The 26,666-nt window shown below is 38.8% G+C and overlaps 2 protein-coding genes across 4 annotated transcripts in view; one reads left to right on the forward strand and one right to left on the reverse strand.

Moving 5' to 3' along the window:
• The window catches only part of LOC137268885 (cellular tumor antigen p53-like), a 54,773-nt gene extending 46,875 nt beyond the window's left edge, over positions 1 to 7,898 (reverse strand). Inside the window, exon 1 of one of the 3 annotated variants that reach the window (XM_067803474.1) lies at positions 7,814 to 7,898. The gene's annotated coding sequence lies outside the window, so the exon portion shown is untranslated. Of the gene's footprint in view, positions 1 to 5,063; positions 5,329 to 7,813 lie in introns of those variants that run through there. The other 2 variants (XM_067803475.1, XM_067803473.1) reach the window with 2 other exon arrangements.
• The window catches only part of LOC137268887 (WD repeat-containing protein WRAP73-like), a 51,110-nt gene that overhangs the window by 16,757 nt on the left and 7,687 nt on the right, over positions 1 to 26,666 (forward strand). Inside the window, exons 8-9 of the mRNA XM_067803480.1 lie at positions 1,525 to 1,659; positions 24,105 to 24,182. Coding sequence (XP_067659581.1) covers positions 1,525 to 1,659; positions 24,105 to 24,182 — 213 coding nt within the window. The remainder of the gene's footprint in view (positions 1 to 1,524; positions 1,660 to 24,104; positions 24,183 to 26,666) is intronic.

The raw sequence follows: 26,666 nt of genomic DNA on the forward strand, positions 1-26,666 counted from the left end.
TGGTTGTCGGTGGACAGTGTGGTAGTTAGGGGGATAGTGTGGTAGTTGGGTATAGTATGGTAGTGGGGGATAGTGTTAGCATGGAGATAGTGTGGTAGTGCGGGATACTGTGGTAGTTGGGGATAGTGTGATAGTGAGGGGATAGTATGGTATTAGGGGGATAGTATGGTACTGGAGGATAGTGTGATAGGGGATAGTGTGATAATGTGGTGGTTGGTGGATAGTGTAGTAGTTGGGGCGATAGTGAAGTAGTGGGGTGATATTATTGTATAGTGACAACATCCAGCTCATCTTCTCAAAGGCACTTTGAATTTCCCTCGATCACTGGATGTCAGACTGAAATGGCACATCATATTATTAATCTCAACCCAGGGGATCATACAACTCTTGTAGCGATTAGTACAACAAGTTAGTGTGGCCTTCCCATCCTTTCGAGGTACCCATTCACAGCTGGGTGGACTGGGAGACTTAGTCACAGTACTTTGTGTTCATTTGCAGTGGTAGAAGGGAATAGTGTGGTATTCAAGGAAGAGACTGGTAGACGTGAATTATGTGGTAGAAAGGCGATTGTGTGATAGTCTGGAAAAGAGACACAAGAAATTTGAAATGCTCAGAGGAATAATGAAGGATATGGCTAGTGAGATGCTCTTTTCTTGTTATTGAATTTCCCAGCAAACCCTGCTGCCTGACTTTGGGAAAGTGGCTGATCGTCATCAGACTTATTTTTCTGCATCTTCAGTCAGACCTAATATGAAACATGGCCAGTGAATATTAGTAATGGTGATGGTTGAAACTCATGCACTACAATTAAAACCTATCCATGAATTTGCAGTATGTTAAGTTATGGCACATTCATTTTCATAGCTCATTTCTCACACCTGATATGTTGTCAGTGTTAAAGCAGAGATGCCAACCACTCTGATTTTGGAGGAGTTACTCAGATTTTCAAGCATAAAATCTACTCTCTGATTTGTCTGTAAAAACTCTGATTTTTAGAAAATACAAATATGTTTATAAATTTAGAATGTTTGAAAGAATTTTAGTAAATAGCCATTTGAACATGATCATTTGAGTTAGGTATTATCTGGTTAAGTATGCCCAGAAATTGCGTATTTCTAGCAGACTAAATCTATTTTTGTAGGGGAGGCCCCCCTAGACACCCACCGTCAAAAGGGTCCCGATCCCCATCTCATGCTCACCCCCAACTCACACCTTCAGGGCTTGAGAATTGCTTTGGGCAAGGCATGACTCGGCTTTCATTTGATTCACTGTTGGCATCTCTGTTAAAGGTTAATTATATCCCTGACCATTCTGGTAAGAATCTGAAGACCCAAAATGTTCATCCTGGAGTCATGGATTCAGAGGTCAAGGTCACTGAGCTGTTTTCACATATTTTTCATGCTTAGATGTCCTGTCCGATAATGCAATTATGTTGCTATAACTCTGACAAGTCTTTGTTGAAGTGTTAAAAATTTGAACAATTTGCTAAAAACCTGCAGATGACATTATGTTTGTAAATTCCAGTACAAGATGCTGATCTATTCCTTGGATGGGCGTTGCCTAGCAACCTACACAGCCTATGACTTTGCTCTTGGCATCAAAAACATTGCATGGTCTCCTTCCAGTCAGTTCCTTGCCATAGGCAGCTATGATGAAAAGGTCAGTATTGTCACTGTGATTTCAAGAAGTAAACTTCTTCCATGTCATGACAGGTGAAACTTATTTAAGCTGAAAGGCAGACTTACTTAATTTATTTTGAATCGAACATCGGAGGGAATAATCAAAGGTATCTATCTGAACTCTGGAACACTTCAAACAGTCTGACACAACTTTCTATCTGTGGTCTCTCTGTTTGGATTGAAGTCTGAGAGTCCAGAGGTCCTAACCCTGTGAGGACACATCCTCATGTTGATGTTAGAAGATTTAGGACGTCGTTTTATTAAAATACCCTACAGGAGGCCTAAAGGGTTCTAATCCTGATGTTAGAAGATTTAGGATGTCGTTTTATTGAAATATCCTAGGGAATGCCTAAAGGGTTCTAACCCTGATGTTAGAAGATTTAGGACGTTGTTTTATTAAAATACCCTAGGGGAGGCCCAAAGGGTTCTAACCCTGATGTTAGAAGATTTAGGACATGCCTTGACTAAAATATCCTTTAGTAAGTTAGTGAGTGAAGGAGTGACCGAGTGAGCGAGCGAGGTTTTACCCCACATTCAGCAATATTCCAGCTATATGGTGACAGTCTGTAAATAATCAAGTCTGGACCAGATAATCCAATGATCAAGGGCATGAGCATCGATCTATGCAAGTGGGAACCGATGACCTGTGTCAATCAAGTCAACAAGCAGAGTTGCCTTTTATGGCAAGCATGGGTTGTTGAAGGTCTATTTGACCCGGATCTGCATGAGTCAAATACCCTTAGAGAGGCCTACAGTGTCCTAGCTGTTATGTTAGAAGATTTAGGACATTCCTATGTGCAAATACCCTAGAGGAGGCCTGACGGGTACCCATGCTCACTTTATTCCCAACATAATCTTCTGACAATCTGTGAACACTTCATGACTTGCATGAAGAAAACCACCCTTCTGATGTGTCAAATTCATAGTGTCTCAAAAACAGCGATATTGGTGTTGGTGTTCATGTTGAATTTTCTCATCTTTGACATTTTGTTGATGAATGGATGTGGAGATGACTGTTCAAAACCCATCATTGTCTGTGGAGAATGTCTTCAATCTTATTGGCAAGTTTCTCAGATATGTTTTTCACATTTTTTTCATCCAAAGATGCGTCATTGGGCCTGTTGTCACACATTAAACTGAAATTACAAATAATAATACTGTGTTAAGTTTGAAGACATATCAGGTCTTCAGTTTTATATCCATCCGAAGGTTTTACACCAGGTTTATGAGAAAAAACATGTAAATTTTCCTGTGACTCTTACTGACATACAAAGCAATGTTTGTCTCAGACTGTATGTCCTTGAAAGAAAAATGTTCAAATATTTGAATTTTCTGTGAGCTTGACACATAAGCCTCAGCTATGGTTCAGGAGACTGGTATGCTGCATTTAAACACGATGCTAGTGTGAGGTCATGTGACCCTAACGGTAATACACTGTGTCAAAATGAGTACTCAGGCTAAGTAAGAAGAGGTTTCCGATTTCACATCGTACTCCCTGGAAATGAATGTTGGTGTTACGGCCACTGGCTGGCTATGCAGCTTGAACATTGTGACTGTTAAAAGTGGTTTTATCGGTATTGTCCGGCGTAACCCGATCCTGGTACATTGGAGACTCCATGGTCGGAGGAAGATAATAACTTATAACGGGAGAACACTGCTTGAGATCAGATGTCTGTTTGTGTACCCATGCTGCATGCCGTTACTTCAAAAACTAGGTATTGTTCGAAGAGAATATCTCACCACCTAGGAAGATAGCGGTAACTTTTGTTATGGTAAAATATGCAGTAAAATCCAAGTTCAGGCCATCAGCTATGAGGGCCCTAGGGCAGAAGGTATATTTGATATGATAAATATGTATCTGAAAAGTTTATTCAAATTACTTATGCCTATGATTTTATCTTTGAAGATACTAATGTGTTTTGACAGCTATTCATTTGTCGCAGTATGTAGGCGTATATTGCAGGTATAACTGTTTGAAATTTGAAAAATATTTTGAGAAATATTGTGCTCAGTTGTAAGATTTGGTGTACAATGAGCGGAGGCATACTCACTGAAACAACAAAAATAAATGAAAAATAAAACTTCATTATCATTTTTAGATTATTATATTTTTATTATTTTTATAATGATTAGGTTGGTATTTTAGGAGCTGCCTTAATGTGTCACATTCAGTTCAATAATATTGTATTATCAATAATATCTCGTTGAAAACATACTTTTTAAAATTCTTTTGTTTCTAAACTTTGGAGCTATTTCAAGATTTTAATGTAACAATGCTATGAAGCGATTTGGAGCTTAGCTTAAAAACCCCTTTTCTCTTCACTGGCCTTTACAATTAGATACAAGTCCATCATACAGGATACTGATATAAAAGCATGAACTGAAATTTTAATGCTGCATGGAGCCAGCCTGGTGCTAATAAACAGGAATATTTCTTTGATTTGAACAACTGTACATTGATAACAATTGAAAAGGGTTAACTCAGCATGCCAAAATAATTTCTTGAGTGATTGTGTCATGCTTTCATAGCTTGACATGATTTAAATGCAGTAATTAAGTTATAGAAGAACTGACCATTGCCATGTTGAAAGGAAACCGTTGAAAGTGAAAAGTAAAATCGATTTTTATACACTTAGCTGACCCAAACACGTGTTTACTGTTTACTGTATCAGTATTATCATTAAGTTCTTATAAACAGTGGTAGAAAATCCGGGCATTGGCATTGTAAAATATAAGTTCACCAAACAAGGTTAATTTTGACTCAGAATATCACCATGTACATGAGACTTTTGACGTCCTAATTTTCTTTAATGTGAGGTCAAGGTTATCTATAAGTCAACTTTGGAGGCAACATTGTATGAAAATATTTCAAATACTTCAAAAGTTGTTGATACTCTGAAAATCACACTTCCCAATGTAGGGTTTATCTCAGGTGATAAAGAACAAAAACAGTTATCTCCTTACAGGGAAGTTCCTAACGGGATGTCCTTACATTGATGGTGCTGACCCCACTCAATCTCAACACCCTCAGCATTTAGGGCACACATATCAGTGTTTGTCCATCAGTTGCCATGGTGATAGGGGCTTCATTCACAGGCATGCCTGGACTGGTCAGTAGGTTATGGGTTATTTTGACCTGGTCCCTCTACCCACTAATTTCTGGTAAACAGCATGTACAAATAGACATGTGCCTTTAATGTAAAGGGTATAGCAAGCTGTACTGGAATGTCAAGTCGTGAATATATGTCAATATCATACAGGAGGAGATATTGACTGGTGTCACTTTATGTACATAGCCCTTAATATGCTTGTCAACAGGTGGTAGTGAGAGTGAGAGGTGTGATAACTGTTGTAATGTACATGGGGTAATGTACGAGTACTCACCGTGGCATCTTGTCCTGGTGGCTGAGGCTTGGGGTATGGGTAGCTCAGTCGCTCGAGCAGATAGGACGACTTTCTAGCGAGCTATTCATGCATGCTCAAAAAGTGGATCATGTATCTCTGTATTGGAGGTGACGAGCCTCAGCTGTCATCAGGAGGTGGATCACAGGATCTTGAGGAGTAACTGTTTGGAGGAGTGAGTGATCTCCATGTGGACAGCTGATGAGGAGAGTGTGAAGGGGGGTTGGGGGTGTTGGTGAAGTAATGTGACTGGGGTAGCCTTTGTGAGGGGAATGGGGATGTTCATGGAGTAGTGTGAGGGGCGTAGTCTTTGTGAAGGGGGTGGAGGTATTGGTAAAGTAGTGTAGGGGTAGTCTTAGTTGGGTGAAGTGTTGGTGGAGCAGGGTGAGGGGGTAGTTGTAGTGGAGTGGAGTGTCGGTGGAGCAGGGTGAGGGGGTAGTTGTATTTGAGTGGAGTGTTGGTGGAGCAGGGTGAGGGGGTAGTTGTATTTGAGTGGAGTGTTGGTGGAGCAGGGTGAGGGGGTAGTTGTAGTGGAGTGGAGTGTTGGTGGAGCAAGGTAAGGGGGTAGTCGTAGTGTTACAGAGTGTTGGTGGTGCATTGTGATGGGGGTAGTCTTACGAGGTGGAGAGTTGGTGGTGCAGTGTGATGGGGGTAGTCTTAGTGGGGTGGAGTGTTGGTGGTGCAGTATGAGGGGGTAGTTTTTTTGGGGTGCGGTGGGTTGGGGGTTTTGGTCTTAGTGGGACAGAGTGTTGGTGGTGCAGTATGAGGGCATAGTTTTTTTTGGATGTGGATAAAGGGATAAAGGTGAATTAGATATTGACACAAGGAATAGGGTTAACGGTTGGCACTGAGAAAAGGATAAGTGTTAACTATTGCTTTTGACATTATTAAAAGACAAGAGTTACCATAAGCATTGACATCGATAAAAGTTAATTGTAGGTATTGACTTGAGGATAAGGGTTAACCTGAGGTATTAACATAAAGATAAGGGTTAAGTTGTGTTGATATGTATAAGGATAAGGGTTGACTGTTTCTGCATGAAAATAAGGGTTAACTTGAGGCAGCACCATAGGTAGGAATAAGGGTTAACTGTATGTATTGGGACAAGGACAAGGGCGGTGCTGCTGATACTAGTGATTGCCACATGGAAGTCAGTATATTGAGGGGTTCCCTTGTGTTAATTGTAGGCTCAGCCTGAAGTCTGATTGTTGAAGAAGGGAGATGTGAAGTGACATCATGGTAATACACTGTACATGGTGGTGATTGATGTTCAGTGGGACTGTATTGTACATGAAGCATGTTGAGATGTTGGCTTACTGGCAAAGATTGAAGAGAATGAATCTGTGGTGATGATTAATGGTGCTATTCCATTTATCACCAGGTGGAAGTGTTTCGCTAAGAAGCTGGTGGGAGCGTTTGTTAGAGAGGAAATCTGGGAGGTGGGGTAGGTGGATTGTGCTGGGAGTATCAGAGGCTGGGTTAGGGGTGTTGGTGTAAGTTTGTGCATCTGGGTAGTGGTAGATGTACTGGTGTAAGTTTCTGCTTCTGGGTGGGTGGTTGGTGTATTGGTGGAAGTTTCTGCTACTGGGTAGGGGTAGGGATGTTGTAAGTTTGTGCATCTGGGTAGGGGTGTTGGTGTAAGTTTATGCATCTGGATAGTGGGTAGGGGTGTTGGTGCAAGTTTATGCATCTGGATAGTGGGTAGGGGTGTTGGTGTAAGTTTATGCATCTGGATAGTGGGTAGGGGTGTTGGTGTAAGTTTATGCATCTGGATAGTGGTTAGGGGTGTTGGTGCAAGTTTATGCATCTGGATAGTGGGTAGGGGTGTTGGTGCAAGTTTATGCATCTGGATAGTGGGTAGGGGTGTTTGTGTGAGTTTATGCATCTGGATAGTGGGTAGGGGTGTTGGTGTGAGTTTATGCATCTGGATAGTGGGTAGGGGTGTTGGTGCAAGTTTATGCATCTGGATAGTGGGTAGGGGTGTTGGTGCGAGTTTATGCATCTGGATAGTGGGTAGGGGTGTTGGTGCAAGTTTATGCATCTGGATAGTGGGTAGGGGTGTTGGTGCAAGTTTATGCATCTGGATAGTGGGTAGGGGTGTTGGTGCAAGTTTATGCATCTGGATAGTGGGTAGGGGTGTTGGTGTAAGTTTATGCATCTGGATAGTGGGTAGGGGTGTTGGTGTAAGTTTATGCATCTGGATAGTGGGTAGGGGTGTTGGTGCAAGTTTATGCATCTGGATAGAGGGTAGGGGTGTTGGTGCAAGTTTATGCATCTGGATAGAGGGTAGGGGTGTTGGTGTAAGTTTATGCATCTGGATAGAGGGTAGGGGTGTTGGTGTAAGTTTATGCATCTGGATAGAGGGTAGGGGTGTTGATGTGAGTTTCAGAGGCTGCGTGGGGGTTAGGGATTTAAGGGAGTTTAAGAGACTTGACACTGGGGTGAGGTGAGGGAATCTCAAGAGCTGGGAGTTAGAATCTTGACATTGAACTGATAAATTGAACATTGAACTGATAAATTGAAACTTGACCAGGGTCTGACATTGAACTTAGAGTCAAGACAAGAAAAGTTTGACCGCAAGGCACTTGAAGCTGACCTCTACTGAACTGTTATGGACGACGTTTGTTGGGATGCCTGAGAAACAAGTCCACTTCCTCCAGGATGAGATGCAGACAAACTACAACTACATCTATGAAAGACATATTGACAACAATATATGTACAGTTTCTTACCTGTGTGTTTGAATGCACTGCTTCATCAGTGTACAATCCAAGTAAAATCCATTCAACTAGTGACTGCTATGTTAGCGTGGCCCCACTGAAGGATGTGGGTTCTAATTGTCTCTCGTTGAGTGTCTCTTGTAATCTAATGCAGATAAGATTTGTAACTCAGAGTGAGAGGTTGGGGGAGCACATCGGGGGATGGGTCACTAGACAGATACTTGGACTGTATGTCAGATCGATGGGTAACCAGACCCTTGGACCTAGAGGACATTCCTGGCTCCAGATAACTTATCAACTTCAGGAGTATGTTCTATTTTTTCAGTATTGTAGTACATTTAATGAAGTAGTGAATGGAATTAATGGAATGTGACTATGACAAGACGAAAGAGTGATATAAGTAAGCTGTTCTTTCATTATTCATGTGGCAGTTGGGTTACGTGACAGTTTACAAGTCGTCAAGGCAAAGTCTTGAAATGTGTTTCTACCCTTCAATGATTACACGCATGTGGTGATTTTGACCAATCAAATCTCACCATAGCGACCAGAATTCTCACCACACGACAAACCCCAATGTGTCACCATCACATAAATTCAATGTTGGGACAATGCTTAGATTGATATGTTTTAGATATATATACCTGTAAATGATTCTAAGACCATCACTGTGCTATGTTATCTAAATATTTTCCTAATTTCACTTTTGCAATGTCTCACCTTTGCAATGTCAATCTCGTTCACTCGCCATAGCAATGTCAATCTCTTTCATTCATTGACCCTGGCAATGTCAATCTTACTTTAGCAAGCAATGCCAATCTCTCTCACTCACTCACTCACTCTAGCGATGTCAATCTCACTTACTCTAGTAATGTCAATCTCATTCACTCACTTGGTCTTTCTAGCAATGTCAATGGCACTCACACGAGCACTGTCAGTGTCTCACTAGCACTGTCAATCTCACTGACTGACTGACTCACTCACTCACTCAATGTCAATCTCACTCTAGCCATCAGTCTCACTCACTCATTCTGGCAATGTCAAACTCACTCACTCCTTCACTCACTCACTCCTTCACTCACTCACTCACTCACTCACTCACTCACTCCTTCACTCCTTCACTCACTCACTCTATCAATGTCAATCTCACTTGATGTAGTGAACACCTGGAAGTAACGTATGTTCTTCATGAAGGGTATTCTTGCCACTGGTTCATCAATGTTTCGATCACCTGGAACTCTTTCCTAACTGAGCATAAGCACTCCCTAACAAACCCTTTGTTGTCCTGGAGAAGCTCCATTTAGATTGACTGCTGTGGTGTCTCGCCGCGCACAGCTACTTAACCCCTCAGTTGGCCAGTTGACCATGGCTGACCCTATAGACCGTGTGCATTCTCCTGGAAATGCAGGCCATTGTGATCAACAGGGTTAACAGCAAGCTTGAGTGATTGGAATCAAGGAAGTTATTGTACAGGGGGCCGCATGATCAATGGTTCTGTCATTCTTTGGGTAAACAACAGGTATTGCGTCGTCGGCGAATACGTCACTCCTTTATTTGATGAGTGTATACTTACAGGATGTGTTTGTGAACATGAATTGTGCTAGGTGTTTGTGAAGATGAATTGTGCTAGGTGTTTGTGAACATGAATTGTGCTAGGTGTTTATTAACATGAATTGGGCAAGGTGTTTGTGAAGATGAATTGTGCTAGGTGTTTATTAACATGAATTGGGCAAGGTGTTTATTAACATGAATTGTGCTAGGTGTTTATTAACATGAATTGGGCAAGGTGTTTATTAACATGAATTGGGCAAGGTGTTTGTGAAGATGAATTGTGCTAGGTGTTTGTGAACATGAATTGGGCAAGGTGTTTATTAACATGAATTGGGCAAGGTGTTTGTGAAGATGAATTGTGCTAGGTGTTTGTGAACATGAATTGTGCTAGGTGTTTATTAACATGAATTGGGCAAGGTGTTTATTAACATGAATTGTGCTAGGTGTTTATTAACATGAATTGTGCTAGGTGTTTATTAACATGAATTGGGCAAGGTGTTTGTGAACATGAATTGTGCTAGGTGTTTATTAACATGAATTGGGCAAGGTGTTTGTGAAGATGAATTGTGCTAGGTGTTTGTGAACATGAATTGGGCAAGGTGTTTGTGAAGATGAATTGTGCTAGGTGTTTATTAACATGAATTGGGCAAGGTGTTTATTAACATGAATTGTGCTAGGTGTTTATTAACATGAATTGGGCAAGGTGTTTATTAACATGAATTGGGCAAGGTGTTTGTGAAGATGAATTGTGCTAGGTGTTTGTGAACATGAATTGGGCAAGGTGTTTATTAACATGAATTGGGCAAGGTGTTTGTGAACATGAATTGTGCTAGGTGTTTGTGAACATGAATTGTGCTAGGTGTTTATTAACATGAATTGGGCAAGGTGTTTATTAACATGAATTGTGCTAGGTGTTTATTAACATGAATTGTGCTAGGTGTTTATTAACATGAATTGGGCAAGGTGTTTGTGAACATGAATTGTGCTAGGTGTTTGTGAACATGAATTGTGCTAGGTGTTTATTAACATGAATTGGGCAAGGTGTTTATTAACATGAATTGGGCAAGGTGTTTGTGAAGATGAATTGTGCTAGGTGTTTGTGAACATGAATTGGGCAAGGTGTTTATTAACATGAATTGGGCAAGGTGTTTGTGAAGATGAATTGTGCTAGGTGTTTATTAACATGAATTGTGCTAGGTGTTTATTAACATGAATTGGGCAAGGTGTTTGTGAACATGAATTGGGCAAGGTGTTTGTGAACATGAATTGTGCTAGGTGTTTATTAACATGAATTGGGCAAGGTGTTTATTAACATGAATTGGGCAAGGTGTTTGTGAACATGAATTGGGCAAGGTGTTTGTGAAGATGAATTGTGCTAGGTGTTTGTGAACATGAATTGTGCTAGGTGTTTATTAACATGAATTGGGCAAGGTGTTTGTGAACATGAATTGTGCTAGGTGTTTATTAACATGAATTGGGCAAGGTGTTTATTAACATGAATTGTGCTAGGTGTTTATTAACATGAATTGGGCAAGGTGTTTATTAACATGAATTGGGCAAGGTGTTTGTGAAGATGAATTGTGCTAGGTGTTTGTGAACATGAATTGGGCAAGGTGTTTATTAACATGAATTGGGCAAGGTGTTTGTGAAGATGAATTGTGCTAGGTGTTTGTGAACATGAATTGGGCAAGGTGTTTATTAACATGAATTGGGCAAGGTGTTTGTGAAGATGAATTGTGCTAGGTGTTTATTAACATGAATTGTGCTAGGTGTTTATTAACATGAATTGGGCAAGGTGTTTGTGAACATGAATTGGGCAAGGTGTTTGTGAACATGAATTGTGCTAGGTGTTTATTAACATGAATTGGGCAAGGTGTTTGTGAACATGAATTGTGCTAGGTGTTTGTGAACATGAATTGTGCTAGGTGTTTATTAACATGAATTGGGCAAGGTGTTTGTGAAGATGAATTGTGCTAGGTGTTTATTAACATGAATTGGGCAAGGTGTTTATTAACATGAATTGTGCTAGGTGTTTATTAACATGAATTGGGCAAGGTGTTTATTAACATGAATTGGGCAAGGTGTTTGTGAAGATGAATTGTGCTAGGTGTTTGTGAACATGAATTGGGCAAGGTGTTTATTAACATGAATTGGGCAAGGTGTTTGTGAAGATGAATTGTGCTAGGTGTTTGTGAACATGAATTGTGCTAGGTGTTTATTAACATGAATTGGGCAAGGTGTTTATTAACATGAATTGTGCTAGGTGTTTATTAACATGAATTGTGCTAGGTGTTTATTAACATGAATTGGGCAAGGTGTTTGTGAACATGAATTGTGCTAGGTGTTTATTAACATGAATTGGGCAAGGTGTTTGTGAAGATGAATTGTGCTAGGTGTTTGTGAACATGAATTGGGCAAGGTGTTTGTGAAGATGAATTGTGCTAGGTGTTTGTGAACATGAATTGGGCAAGGTGTTTATTAACATGAATTGGGCAAGGTGTTTGTGAAGATGAATTGTGCTAGGTGTTTGTGAACATGAATTGGGCAAGGTGTTTATTAACATGAATTGGGCAAGGTGTTTGTGAAGATGAATTGTGCTAGGTGTTTATTAACATGAATTGTGCTAGGTGTTTATTAACATGAATTGGGCAAGGTGTTTGTGAACATGAATTGGGCAAGGTGTTTGTGAACATGAATTGTGCTAGGTGTTTATTAACATGAATTGGGCAAGGTGTTTATTAACATGAATTGGGCAAGGTGTTTGTGAACATGAATTGGGCAAGGTGTTTGTGAAGATGAATTGTGCTAGGTGTTTGTGAACATGAATTGTGCTAGGTGTTTATTAACATGAATTGGGCAAGGTGTTTGTGAACATGAATTGTGCTAGGTGTTTATTAACATGAATTGGGCAAGGTGTTTATTAACATGAATTGGGCAAGGTGTTTGTGAAGATGAATTGTGCTAGGTGTTTGTGAACATGAATTGGGCAAGGTGTTTATTAACATGAATTGGGCAAGGTGTTTGTGAAGATGAATTGTGCTAGGTGTTTGTGAACATGAATTGGGCAAGGTGTTTATTAACATGAATTGGGCAAGGTGTTTGTGAAGATGAATTGTGCTAGGTGTTTATTAACATGAATTGTGCTAGGTGTTTATTAACATGAATTGGGCAAGGTGTTTGTGAACATGAATTGGGCAAGGTGTTTGTGAACATGAATTGTGCTAGGTGTTTATTAACATGAATTGGGCAAGGTGTTTGTGAACATGAATTGGGCAAGGTGTTTGTGAACATGAATTGTGCTAGGTGTTTATTAACATGAATTGGGCAAGGTGTTTATTAACATGAATTGGGCAAGGTGTTTATTAACATGAATTGGGCAAGGTGTTTGTGAAGATGAATTGTGCTAGGTGTTTATTAACATGAATTGTGCTAGGTGTTTATTAACATGAATTGGGCAAGGTGTTTATTAACATGAATTGGGCAAGGTGTTTGTGAAGATGAATTGTGCTAGGTGTTTATTAACATGAATTGGGCAAGGTGTTTATGAATCTGAGTTGTGCAAGGTGTTTATGAATCTGAGTTGTGCAAGGTGTTTATGAATCTGAGTTGTGCAAGGTGTTGTGAGAATATCTTATTGGGGATTTGGTTGGGATTGACCTGTAAATGGATGAACTTCTGATGACTTAACTCTTCATCAAAACCTGTTCCACCTGAGATTCTCAGTGCTAAGGTTATGTTGTGGAGTGCAGCCAATTTCTGTGACATATACAAAGAAACATGTTGATGCAGATATTACTGATGTTTTGACTTGGTCAAGGCGAGTAGTATTTCTTTATGCAGGTTAAATCGAGTGGATGATCTACAATACTTTGTTGTACATAGAAACTACCTGCATAATGTTTAATTACTATATTTAATAAATAAAAATAATTAATTCATGAACAATCCTTACTGTAAATTAATAATTTATGTTTCTCCAGAGGTTTCTTAGTTTAAAATCCTGGATTGAGTGGCCAGCTGCCATGACTTTGCTGATATGTAAATGTGACAAAACCCTATCTACATCCATGAGAAAAAGGACCTGTGAGGGTCCCAGGTAGAATAGGCCTCCAGCAACCCACACTTGTCATAAAAGGCAACTATGCTTGTAAGAGGCAACTGATGAGATCGGGTGGTCAGGCCTGCTGACCTGGTTGACACATGTCATCGGTTCCCACTTCCCCAGATCGATGCTCTCTGGATTGTGTGGCTCAGACTCGATTAAATACAGACTGCTGTCATATAGCTGGAATATTGCTGAGTGCTGGGTAAAACTAAACTGACTGACTCAGTCATGAGAAAAAATGGAGTCAATTGTACAATTGTGACTGTCATAAGTTCATAAGTATCTGTTTGTTTCTGAAATATTGCATCTGTTTGATGTTGTTTGCTAACAAATTGATTGTGGACCAGACAATCCAGTGATTGTCACCATGCGATACAGTGACAGAGCATGTGTTCAAAATCTCTACTAAATATTGATGATACCAGGTGTTCAGGAAATGCTTAGCGTATCCTACCTCACCAGTGGCACCCACTATAAACATGTGCAGTGTCTAGTCAATTTTTCTCTGAAACATTTGGTGATTGTGTGGTATAAGTCGAAATACAGAATCGCACCAGACATAATTTTTGTCACTGACATCATATGTGTCATCACGTCCCACCTGCACAGATTGATGGTCATAATATCTACCACTGGATTGTCTGGTCCAGACAATCGTTGCCTACATGGTATATTGCTGAATGCAGTGTCGCCCATGTAGTTCCACTCTGTGACTACCTCTGCTTGAGTTCAGCATATATTTTGGGTGTGTGCTTCAGAAAGCCATTATTTTCCATGTGCCCACGTTAAACTGGTGAGAAGTCACTTAGACCGTGTGCCTAGCTCAAACTGTTCAGTCCACCGCTGATGTCTCAATCCATACTCTTTATTGTTCAAGTTTTTTATTCCAGTCTGTGAAAACGGGAAATGTTTTTTTCTTTTGTAAAACTGTGGTCTCTATCTGCTTTTGTTCAGTACCCTGTTGATGGTATTCAGTGGGCAGATTAGAGGTTGGTGGTATTGTATTATACAGGGCTTGTACTGGAAATTGTGCTTCTCATTTTCAGAAGCTTTTCATACTTAAGGAATATACGTTAATCCAGGACAAGAATTGCATGGCTGATAGAATTACAAGCTCGCTGTACACAACATGAGACGGTACCATTAGACAGGAGCTTTGAAATAACGGGAAATTCATGCAAAAATATACAGGCTTGATAAAAGATGTCATCAGGGAGTGAATATGAGCTTTTGTGAGATGTGTTCTCGTGTCCGATTTCTATCAGGCGTTATTTAATGACAGGTCCTTTATCAATACAGTATCACCTGCTGTGGCTGGCGTGTCTTATTGCAGGCTGGGACCCAGAGTGGGGACATAAATACTGGACTCTGTGCCACATGTATATGTTATACATACACATAGCACACACTGTGATGCTTACATATGGGACAGGTTGTTATACATACTTATGACACAGACTGTGATGCTTACATAAGGGGCAGGTGGTTATGCGTACATATGGCACAGATGGTTATACGTATATATATGACTCGGGTGCAGGTGGTTATGCGTACATATGGCACAGACGGTTATACGTATATATATGACTCGGGTGCAGGTGGTTATGCGTACATATGGCACAGATGGTTATATGTATATATATGACTCGGGTGCAGGTGGTTATGCGTACATATGGCACAGACGGTTATACGTATATATATGACTCGGGTGCAGGTGGTTACGTGTAAAAATGGCACAGATGGTTATACGGATATATATGACTCAGGGTGCATACGACACAGGTGTTTATACATACATACATATGACACAGACTGTATTACATACATATGGCACAGGTTGGTGTACATACATATCACACAGATTGTGATACACACATACGACGCAGGCTGTAATACATACATATGACAGATTGTAATACATACATATGGCACAGACTGTACATACATACAGCACAGGTTGTAATACACACATATGATCCAGATTGTGATACATACATATGGCACAGACTGTACATACATATGACACAGATTGTGATACATACGGCACAGGTTGTAATACACACATATGATTAAAATTGTGATGCATACACATGGCGCAGATCGTTATGTATAGGTTATGTTTATGTGGTTTGTGAGGACATTTTAGAAATGACTATTGCCACAAGTGTTCCTTTATTTTTTTCCAGATTTTCCCTCACAGTGCAATAAATACCATGCGATGAAACCTGGAAAATCATAAAGGATCACTAATACTTTCATGTGTAGCCTTATTTGTTTCCATGAGTATATATTTCTAACATATGTTGAATGTTATAAGCTTATTTTTAGTGGCATAGTGCACTTTTCAACTTGCATCACACAAAATATTTCTGTGGCTTTGAGTCGTATATATTGAAAAATATGACATTATGCTTACAAATAAATATAGTTTACAAGTAAATATAGTTTGATCTGATTCCATGCCTGTTTATACTGAAATTTACTCAGGAAACAATTCTTAGATACAATCAAGAATAAGATTTGGAAGAACAGTAATAAGTTTCATCCACTAAATAAAACTTGGTTGAATAGCGATATTGATAGAGATAGATCAGTATGTACAAGAGTCTGTTTAAGCTCATGGTATTGAATTTATGATCTGTGTATTAGAATGAATCTGTTCTGGTGGTATTAGGCAGTGATGGAGAAGAATTCATCTGTGAAAGGCCGACTGTGGTGTAACCCGCTCCCGTCATGCTTCACGACATTTGCATTGAAACACTGTAATCACTGTATTCAGTGTTTTTGTAAACACCTGTCAAAAGTAGAAAACTTTAAAAAACTAATTTAAAATAGCTTATGTTCAGGACTTTTATTGCGATTGTGAGACTTGTTAAGGCCTGCATTCAAAGAGGGCTGATGATATCTTTTGTGATAAATGGCTGTGCGCTAAAGAAGAAACTTGTTCAGACATCTTGTGGAGGTGTCCGCACATATCTCTGTGGCTGTGTAAATATGTGCTTCTTTGTAAATCTTTGTATGTGTGTAAATGTTTGTATCTGTGTGTGTAAATGTTTGTATAGTGGTATATCTGTAAATGTGTATGTATAAGTGGGTATATTTGTAAATGTGTAAATGTAAGTGGGTATATCTGTAAATTTGTATATATGAGTGCCGGTATATATGTAAATCTGTATATGTAAGTATATCTGTAAATGCGTTTATGTAAGTACATGTACATCTGTAAGTTTGTATATCTCTACATGTGTATGTGGAGATCTATATCCCTGTAATTATTCTCAAGGTGGCTATTATTCATGCGGCAACAAGACCCATGAAGGTCCCAGGGTAGAATAGGCCTTCAGCAACACAGCCATAAGAACCAACTTCAGCCATAAGTTTTGACTATGTTTGTTGTAAGAGGCGACTAACGGGATCGGGTGGTCAGGCTCTCTGACTTGGTTGACACATGTCAATGGTTCCCAGTTGCGCAAATTGATGCTCATGTTGTTGATCACTGGATTGTCTGGTCCATACTCGATTATTTATAGACTGCCACCATATGGCTGGAATATTGCTGAGTGCGGCGTGAAACTAAACTCACCCACTCACCCACTCACTCACTCACTAACTCACTCACTCACTCACTCACTTACTCACTCACTCACTCACTCACTCACTCGCTCACTCGTGTGGCGACAAACAGTATACTTCATTAAGTGAACTAGGAAAAGGACACACATTCAGTGTATCTCTACCAGTCTACACCTGGCTTTTGGGACTGCTTTAAGTAAAATGTATTGGTACTATATTGCAGTTATATTTATTTTAGCTTCTTCATTCATGTAACTCACAGGACCCTCAGAATAAAGTTAAACAAACATTTCAGATTTGACATTTCTTATAATTGGCATTGAAATTATATGATAACAAACGTAAGATTTCTAAACAGCAAACAAGTTTCACATGCCACAGATAACAACTTCAAACAGAGACATTGTGAAATATTCTGTCAGACACTGGGGTCAGCGTGTTGGTGATTTCTCTCTGACCACTGGCGAATCTGCCAGATTTGTCAGAGGGTCAGACGCTGCTATTCATGAACACTGTGATGTAAATCAGACATCTTTGTTGCTTGGCTGTAATTTTACTGGTTATATAAATCGTTGGAATGTCTGGTGCAGACTTGGCTCTCTATGGTCCTGCTACAATTTACCCATTACTTCAGACTGTATTCCTTCATGAATGCTGTGGTTGGACATGTTTACCAGATTTGAACATTTGTGATTATTTTGTAAGTGTGTATTTTGTGTTTTGGACATATCTTTTGTTATCCCCTTGGCATGTAATGAACGTGAACCTCAGAACCTGAAGTGATACCTTTTGTTATGTACAGGATCTTGTGATGTATTATTTTCTTGGTTTCCATGGAAACGTTTCGGACCTAGTCTGAAAAGTGAGAGGTGTGTTTCGTATCCGGAGCAGAACTCAAAAACTTCTTAATATCAGTCCGTAAAACTAGGCAGATATGTTTTACAGACCCCAAAGTGGTGCCTCTGCTCTCTACAGGTTTTTGTGATTTATTATTTTCTCGGTTTCCATGAAAACGTTTCAGACTTAGTCTCAAAATGGAGGGATGGGCTTCATTTCCGTAGCAGAACTAAAAAACCATTCAATATTTTTCTGCATAACTTGGTAGAAATATCAGTCAGAACCTATAGTGGTGCCTTTTGCTATGTACAGCATCTTGTGATTTATTATTTTCTTCCCCTTCAAATGTTTTGGACCTAGTCTGAAAAGTGAGAGGTGTGTTTCATTTCCAGAGCAGAACTCAAAAACTTCTTAATATCTGTTAGTAAAACTTTCTAGATATGTTTGGCAACCCCCAAAGTGTTGCCTTTTGGGTTTTAAAGGTTGTTGTGATTTATTATTTTCTTGGTTTCCATGGAAACGTTTCGGACTTAGTCTCAAAATGAAGGTGTGGACTTCATTCCCAGAGCACAACTCGAAAACCATTTCATATCTTTCAACTGATCTTGGCAGATATATGAGACAGATCTTGAAATAGTGACTTTGCTGGTTACAGATGTATGACATTTATAGTTTTCATGAATTTCATGGAAACAATTCAAGCTTAGTCTCAAAAACAATGAGTAACTCTCAGATTATTTGTCCTTTCAAACAAATGGGGGCCGGGGGATATGTCATCTTCTGATGACTCTTGTTTATCAAAGTGAAATAAGAAACAGGGAATGTATACATGTCATGCATAGCATAAATTGGGTCAATTTCCTTATGGTATTGTCAATAGACCATAAGCAACATTGTTGCACTGTATTGCTTTTTTGGACTACAAATAGCATAGTGGAGATCTAAATTCAACATAGACAGTTAAATGACGTATTTGTTATTTTAATTCATTGATATTAAATAAAGTATTTGTGAATGGATATTTGTATAGGTATTCCCTGTATTTGTGAAACATATCGTTATAGCCTCCAGTGCATTCATTGCAGCCCCGGCTATTTACAGATTGCCGTTGTATGGCTGAGACATTGCTGCAAACCAAACAACCAAAAAATACGCAAACTTTCGAACACATGAGGAAAGCTTTTGAAATGACACATTTTCCCTTTTCTTCCATAATCGTCCATAGTTCTGCAGGTCATGTGCTGATTGCAGCGATTATTCTTGTTATGTTTTCACCTGGGGTATATGACCCCTGAAACATGTAAAGTAATTCTCATATTGGTAAAACCTGCACACTTGTTAACCAGGAAATAATTTTGAAACCAGTGATAATCGTTATTTAACTCCCTTCTTGACCCAAATTAGTCATTTAAAATGTGCCTACAGACTTGTCTGATATGACCAAAAGTGCTTAGTCCTGCAGGTGTTTACAAAAGTAGAACTTGAAAAAAATAAACATTTAGCATCAGATGGCAAGCTGAACCAGCCTGACTGAGGTGTAACTGGGTAAGGCTAAAGGGCAGACAGGTATTTCTCACACTGATTACCCTTACAGTGCCTCAGGGAACATGTAAACAATATCCCTTTTAGGACCCCATCAGGGCTATAAATATTGACAAGTGCCTGTATTGGTAGCTGGGCTTGATTGAACTGAAACGCTTGTGATGGATGCTGGGAGCCTTTTGTGTGGAGCCTTAGGCCTAGTTGTGCCGGGACTACTTTCAGCCAGGTTGCCAAGGCAATGCCTCCAACCATCCAAACATTTGAAGGATCAGTTGGGGGTTTTGTGTAATTTGAAAAGGCTTGTTGGCCGGCGGGTCAGGCGTGTTTAATAGAGGGAAACCCTGCACATTTAGACAGAATCACTTTAAGTTGTATTGTGGGCAGATTTATTGAGAAATACCGTTAGTTGCATTTGGATGACTTTGTGAATAGGCCAGTCTGAATAAGCTGTGTAAAGTTTCTTTGATGAAGATAAGTGCGGCACTTTTAGCGATTATAATCATACCCGGTATTTGGAAGCATTTGAACAGCTAAACATGAATTTGAGAATAAATGTTTGACACTAGTGATTTGGGGTTGTTTTTGTCACATCCATGAATAGTCAGGTCTCTTGGATACTGTAGTAAACAAATGGCAAATGTTAGTCCATGCTTGAATTTGTGAAAAAAAAAAATCATGACTTATGCAATGAGTAAGGCTGTGATAGAATGTGATGATGTGTTCAAGTGTGTCCATTGTTGAATATAGAACACCTGGCATTATGACAGAATCTGTTTGAAGGAACAGGCTTGAATAGCTTCACAGACATTAAGTAGTTGATGTGTATGCGAGCTTGGATAGAAGTGTGTAGCAAGAGATGTCAGCTCATCAGATATTTGTCTGCATCAAGTCCTTGTGTGGTCTATGGTCAATTGATGTTGTTGACAATTAGTCTTGTTTAATTGCTACTTATATGTGTTTCTGTACCCATAATGCTTAAGTATTTATCTGCTTCTAAAGAAAAGATTGTTTTCTTAAACATGTGACAAGAAATGTTCATGAAATGTTTAGGGTTTTTCACAATCAAGCATCTCTTTGTATTTATTGTAAATGGTGCAGAAGGCTGACCTAGTTGATAAATGTTATCCTGTGTAAGCTTGATTCTAGACAGAAATGCAGTATGTAAAGGACATTCTTGGTGTTCTTCTCTGTAGTTTTGGTGGAGTTTTGCTAAAACTGGCATATTCGACAAGTCATTTTCTGCTGCCATTTGGATCACTGGTTGATACCACTATCACTACTGCTTGGCATCAACTCATCAGGCACATCTCACCGAAACCTCACCAACATCTCACTGAAACCTCACCGAAACTTCACCGAAACCCTCACCAACATGAATACACAATGCCATTTAGAAAGTGGTCAGCGTATATTTAGGATACTGTGACTATTTAGTGAGTTTAGTTTTTGCAGCTTTTAGCAGTACTCCAACAATATATGGCAGAGCTTTCAGTAAAGTACAGATTCTTGCAGAGATGCCAACGTCAACAATTTTATCATAGTGACTGTCAATTTTAGCCTTAAACTGCATCAAGACAATTGCACTAGAAATTTAGCAAACTTTGAAGAAAATGAATTTGAATTTGGATAGACATAAACATACATTATTGTTGATTAAATGCATATTTTTTTCAAAAAGAGACGACAAGAAGAAACGTAACACTGATAATTTGGAAATGTGCTTTTGAAGGTATGCGATATTAAAGCTTCACTTGATTAATGTCATATCTTTTTCTGAGTCCATGATGATTTTAAGTATCTACTTGACTACCAATTTTACGGTCAAAGTACTAAGTTTGATCCTTGATTTTGGCATCTCTGTTCTTGTAGTAACAAGTGGAAGGTGGGTCAGATGTCTGACTTTGCAAGGTTGTGATCTGGTGCCTGCACGACTGTGGGGTGGTCAAACCTTGGATGGGACTCAACCCAAAATATACTAGAATCTGTACTTTACCAAGAATGTGTAATTCCAAATGTAAGATGTTATTTCTCACCACTATCTCACCTACCCATCATCAACTTTACACAATCTCACCATATCATCTCAAGCATGTTTTGAGAATTTAAACCATTCCAACTTCCAAAGAAAAGATTAAGCTCCTTGTGTAATGCTAAAGTCCATCCTTGAACATGCTCATTGAATGGCTGGTTATTTTGTATGTACAAGCTATTTCTTTATTGAATTCTGTTTAATTCCTGTATGAACAATATTCCATTTTTACCACAACATGTTTGTATAGTGTGGGATGAATGCTGACATGAACAGGTTTGATAGCACCCAACAGCATTGGTATGGTGCTGACAAACACAGAAACATAATACCTGACCAACGTGGATTAGAACCAGCTTCCTGGCATGTCAAAGTGTGTGGTGATAACCAGTGATAGATGTTAATGAGTTCTCTGAGTGCATTTCGGGGGATCTGATTGTGATAATGACATGTAGTTTTACTTAATACGCTGATCACTGGTCGAGTGGCATCTAGGAAGGCATTACGTCTTGAATATTGATAACACATGCAGACAGTTATCTCAAATGTTGTCACGAAAAATAGATTTTTGGGGGACACGTAACTTGAGGTATACATGCAAAACATATATGTGATAACTCTGGATCATTTGACCAAATCTGACATTCACAATGACCTGATTACACAAGTCATGGCGGCTGACTTTGTGTACTGGCGATTAGGTGCCTGACTTTGAGGGTGCGGGTTCTTATCCCTTATGGGGCTCAACCAAAAATGTTCCAGAATTAGTACTTTACTAAGAAACTGTAATCCCAAATACGACATGTTTCATGATGATACTGTAGGGTCGGATGACATATTGATTTTGGTTGAGTTTCTGTCACTGTTGGCATCAGTGTTCCCATTGGTTCCAGAACATAACTCTCACTGTACTCGAACTATCTTATCCAACTTTGGTACTCTGCCTATCCATATCATGTAGATGTGCCTTTGGCGATTTGAGGTGGTTTTTTTTCAAATGAATTTTTTTCAGTTTTCATGGCAACAATTTGGACTTTGTCATTTTGAAGCGTAAAGCTTGTTTACGAGCTACAGATCCTTACATGCATTTCGAAATAGGATCATTTAGATTTCTGAATGTTTTGTTTCATATAACTGTGAAGTTGTTCATAAGGAATTATTGTCAGTTAGATATAAAAATATTAAATGAAAACTTTACAAACATAATAACATACTCTCAATAATATGTATTTTCATACTCAAGAATCAAATGAATTGTTTGGGTTTCAACACTGAATTGGGGGAAGGGGAAACATCTGTCTTTACGTGTAAAAACATTTTCTTGTTATAGATGGTATTCAAATATGGAGTATATGTTCACATATGTATGACCATGGTGAGGGGGTTGGTTTGCATCTGGGATTTAAAGAAATGTAATGTTTGCTCATCAAGTATCACCAATTTCCTCTAAATTTCAGTTCCTAAAATTATACTAGGTATATATAATGGTGCAAACAAATAAATTGTTGGCCATTCCTTTCAGGGCACAAGCTGGAAGCAATGCAGAAAATGAGTCTCTTCATTGCTGCAATTCACTGTTCTTGGAATGAAGTGGGGTAGCCTACTGGTTAAAAGATTGGGTCCTCACCCCAAAGGCCTGGGTTTGATTATCTACAATGGCAGGGGTTCAAAAATATTTTGAACAGCCACTTTCCACAGGGCAAATGACTTCAAAAAAGTAACTTGTCTTGACTAAGTTTCCACTTTCCCTGATTTTATGACACCATGCATGATGTTAATGTTTACTAGACTATTGATCAAAGAGACCCATGAAGATCTTGGGGTAGAATAGACCTTCAGCAACCCATGCTTGCCATAAAAGGCGACTATGCTTGTCGTAAGAGGCGACTAACGAGATCAGGTGGTCAGACTTGCTGATTTGGTTGACACATGTCATCGGTTCCAAATTGCGCAGATCGATGGTTATGTTGTTAATCACTGGATTGTCTGGTCCAGACTCAATTATTTACAGACTGCTGCCATATAGCTGGAATATTTCTGAGTACGGCGTAAAACTAAACTCACTCATTCACTATTGATCAAAGAGTTTTAATTTCTCTCGCTTAACTAGCTCTACTTTATTATTATTGCTAACTTTAATCGCTTCATATTGAGCAGATATGAAATGAAATCCAAGACTGCTTGCAGTTTGAAACCTTAAGTGGAAATTATCTAGTAGTCCACGGACAAGTAAGACACCATTATCTGATTGCCCGAAATGAAAACTGACTTGTCCCAGGCATCGGGCAATGGAATTTTTAAACCACTGATTGGTGCAGTGTGTGAGCCCCATTTTTAGTGTTCCCTGCCATGATGTTGCTGGAATATTGCTAAAAGTGGAGTAAAACCAAACTCACTCTTTCATACACAATGTAGCATCAAAAGATCTCTTTTTGACTCAAGGGAGGTAACTGTGAAGACTGATAATTTTCTCCCATTTCCACAGAAGAGCAGTTTTGTTGAAAATGTCCATTGCAGGAGAATTTCATGCTTTCCAAAGTTGTAAGAAAACTTGTTTGTGTTTACTGATCTGTTGATCTCTGGAGAGGCCGGGATGTGGCCTGGGATGGTTTTAGAAACATGACTTCTTTTTAGTTTTGCTTGAGAGAAGGATGTGCTTGTGTTTGCAGGTGCGAATTCTTAATCACATCACCTGGAAGAAGGTGGCAGAGTTCACTCATCCCTCCACAGTGGAGAACAACAATGTTGTAAGTCTTAGTGTTACTGAAAGTAGATGCAGAATGTGTATCTTGAACCTCATGAGACAAATGTACCTTGTACTATAATTAGACTAATATATGCTGAACTATGATCAGACTAATGTATCCTGTACTATGATCAGACTAATGTATCCTGTACTATAATCAGACTAATGTATCCTGTACTATGATCAGACTAATGTATCCTGTACTATAATCAGACTAATGTATCCTGTACTATGATCAGACTAATGTATCCTGTACTATGATCAGACTAATGTATCCTGTACTATAATCAGACTAATGTATCCTGTACTATGATCAGACTAATGTATCCTGTACTATAATCAGACTAATGTATCCTGTACTATGATCAGACTAATGTATCCTGAACTATGATCAGACTAATGTATCCTGTACTATGATCAGACTAATGTATCCTGTACTATGATCAGACTAATGTATCCTGTACTATATCCTGTACTATAATCAGACTAATGTATCCTGTACTATAATCAGACTAATGTATCCTGTACTATGATCAGACTAATGTATCCTGTACTATAATCAGACTAATGTATCCTGTACTATGATCAGACTAATGTATCCTGTACTATGATCAGACTAATATATGCTGAACTATGATCAGACTAATGTATCCTGTACTATGATCAGACTAATGTATCCTGTACTATGATCAGACTAATGTATCCTGTACTATGATCAGACTAATGTATCCTGAACTATGATCAGACTAATGTATCCTGTACTATGATCAGACTAATGTATCCTGTACTATATCCTGTACTATAATCAGACTAATGTATCCTGTACTATAATCAGACTAATGTATCCTGTACTATGATCAGACTAATGTATCCTGTACTATAATCAGACTAATGTATCCTGTACTATGATCAGACTAATGTATCCTGTACTATGATGAGACTAATGTATCCTGTACTATGATCAGACTAATGTATCCTGTACTATGATCAGACTAATGTATCCTGTACTATGATCAGACTAATGTATCCTGTACTATATCCTGTACTATAATCAGACTAATGTATCCTGTACTATAATCAGACTAATGTATCCTGTACTATGATCAGACTAATGTATCCTGTACTATGATCAGACTAATGTATCCTGTACTATGATCAGACTAATGTACCCTGTACTATGATCAGACTAAAGTATCCTGTACTATATCCTGTACTATAATCAGACTAATGTATCCTGTACTATATCCTGTACTATATCCTGTACTATGATCAGACTAATGTATCCTGTACTATATCCTGTACTATGATCAGACTAATGTATCCTGTACTATATCCTGTACTATAATCAGACTAATGTATCCTGTACTATAATCAGACTAATGTATCCTGTACTATGATCAGACTAATGTATCCTGTACTATGATCAGACTAATGTATCCTGTACTATGATCAGACTAATGTATCCTGTACTATATCCTGTACTATATCCTGTACTATGATCAGACTAATGTATCCTGTACTATGATCAGACTAATGTACCCTGTACTATGATCAGACTAATGTATCCTGTACTATATCCTGTACTATAATCAGACTAATGTATCCTGTACTATATCCTGTACTATATCCTGTACTATGATCAGACTAATGTATCCTGTACTATATCCTGTACTATGATCAGACTAATGTATCCTGTACTATATCCTGTACTATAATCAGACTAATGTATCCTGTACTATAATCAGACTAATGTATCCTGTACTATGATCAGACTAATGTATCCTGTACTATGATCAGACTAATGTATCCTGTACTATGATCAGACTAATGTATCCTGTACTATATCCTGTACTATAATCAGACTAATGTATCCTGTACTATAATCAGACTAATGTATCCTGTACTATGATCAGACTAATGTATCCTGTACTATGATCAGGCTAATGTATCCTGTACTATATCCTGTACTATGATCAGACTAATGTATCCTGTACTATGATCAGACTAATGTATCTGTACTATGATCAGACTAATGTATCCTGTACTATAATCAGACTAATGTATCCTGTACTATGATCAGACTAATGTATCTGTACTATGATCAGACTAATGTATCTGTACTATGATCAGACTAATGTATCCTGTACTATGATCAGACTAATGTATCCTGTACTAAAATCAGACTAATGTACCCTGTACCATTGTGAGACTATTGCAGTAGTATTAACAATTGCTGTTGCAGTACAGTCAAATCCCGACGAGTCGAAATGCTGACATCTCGAATATTATGCATAACTCAAAGTACTTGTGAGTCCCGACCATTTTTCTACCATCATAGACATACCTATGTCTCAAATACTTTGATAAATTGAATTTATTACTTGGTCCCCAGCGTTTCGACTCCTTGGGATTTGACTGTCTAGTGCACGCTGTCTAATTCATACTGGTTTGGGACCGACTAAAAAGTCCAAATTAGGCAGCAGTC

Source organism: Haliotis asinina, chromosome 16 (genome assembly GCF_037392515.1).
Source record: "Haliotis asinina isolate JCU_RB_2024 chromosome 16, JCU_Hal_asi_v2, whole genome shotgun sequence".
Lineage (NCBI taxonomy): Eukaryota > Metazoa > Mollusca > Gastropoda > Lepetellida > Haliotidae > Haliotis > Haliotis asinina.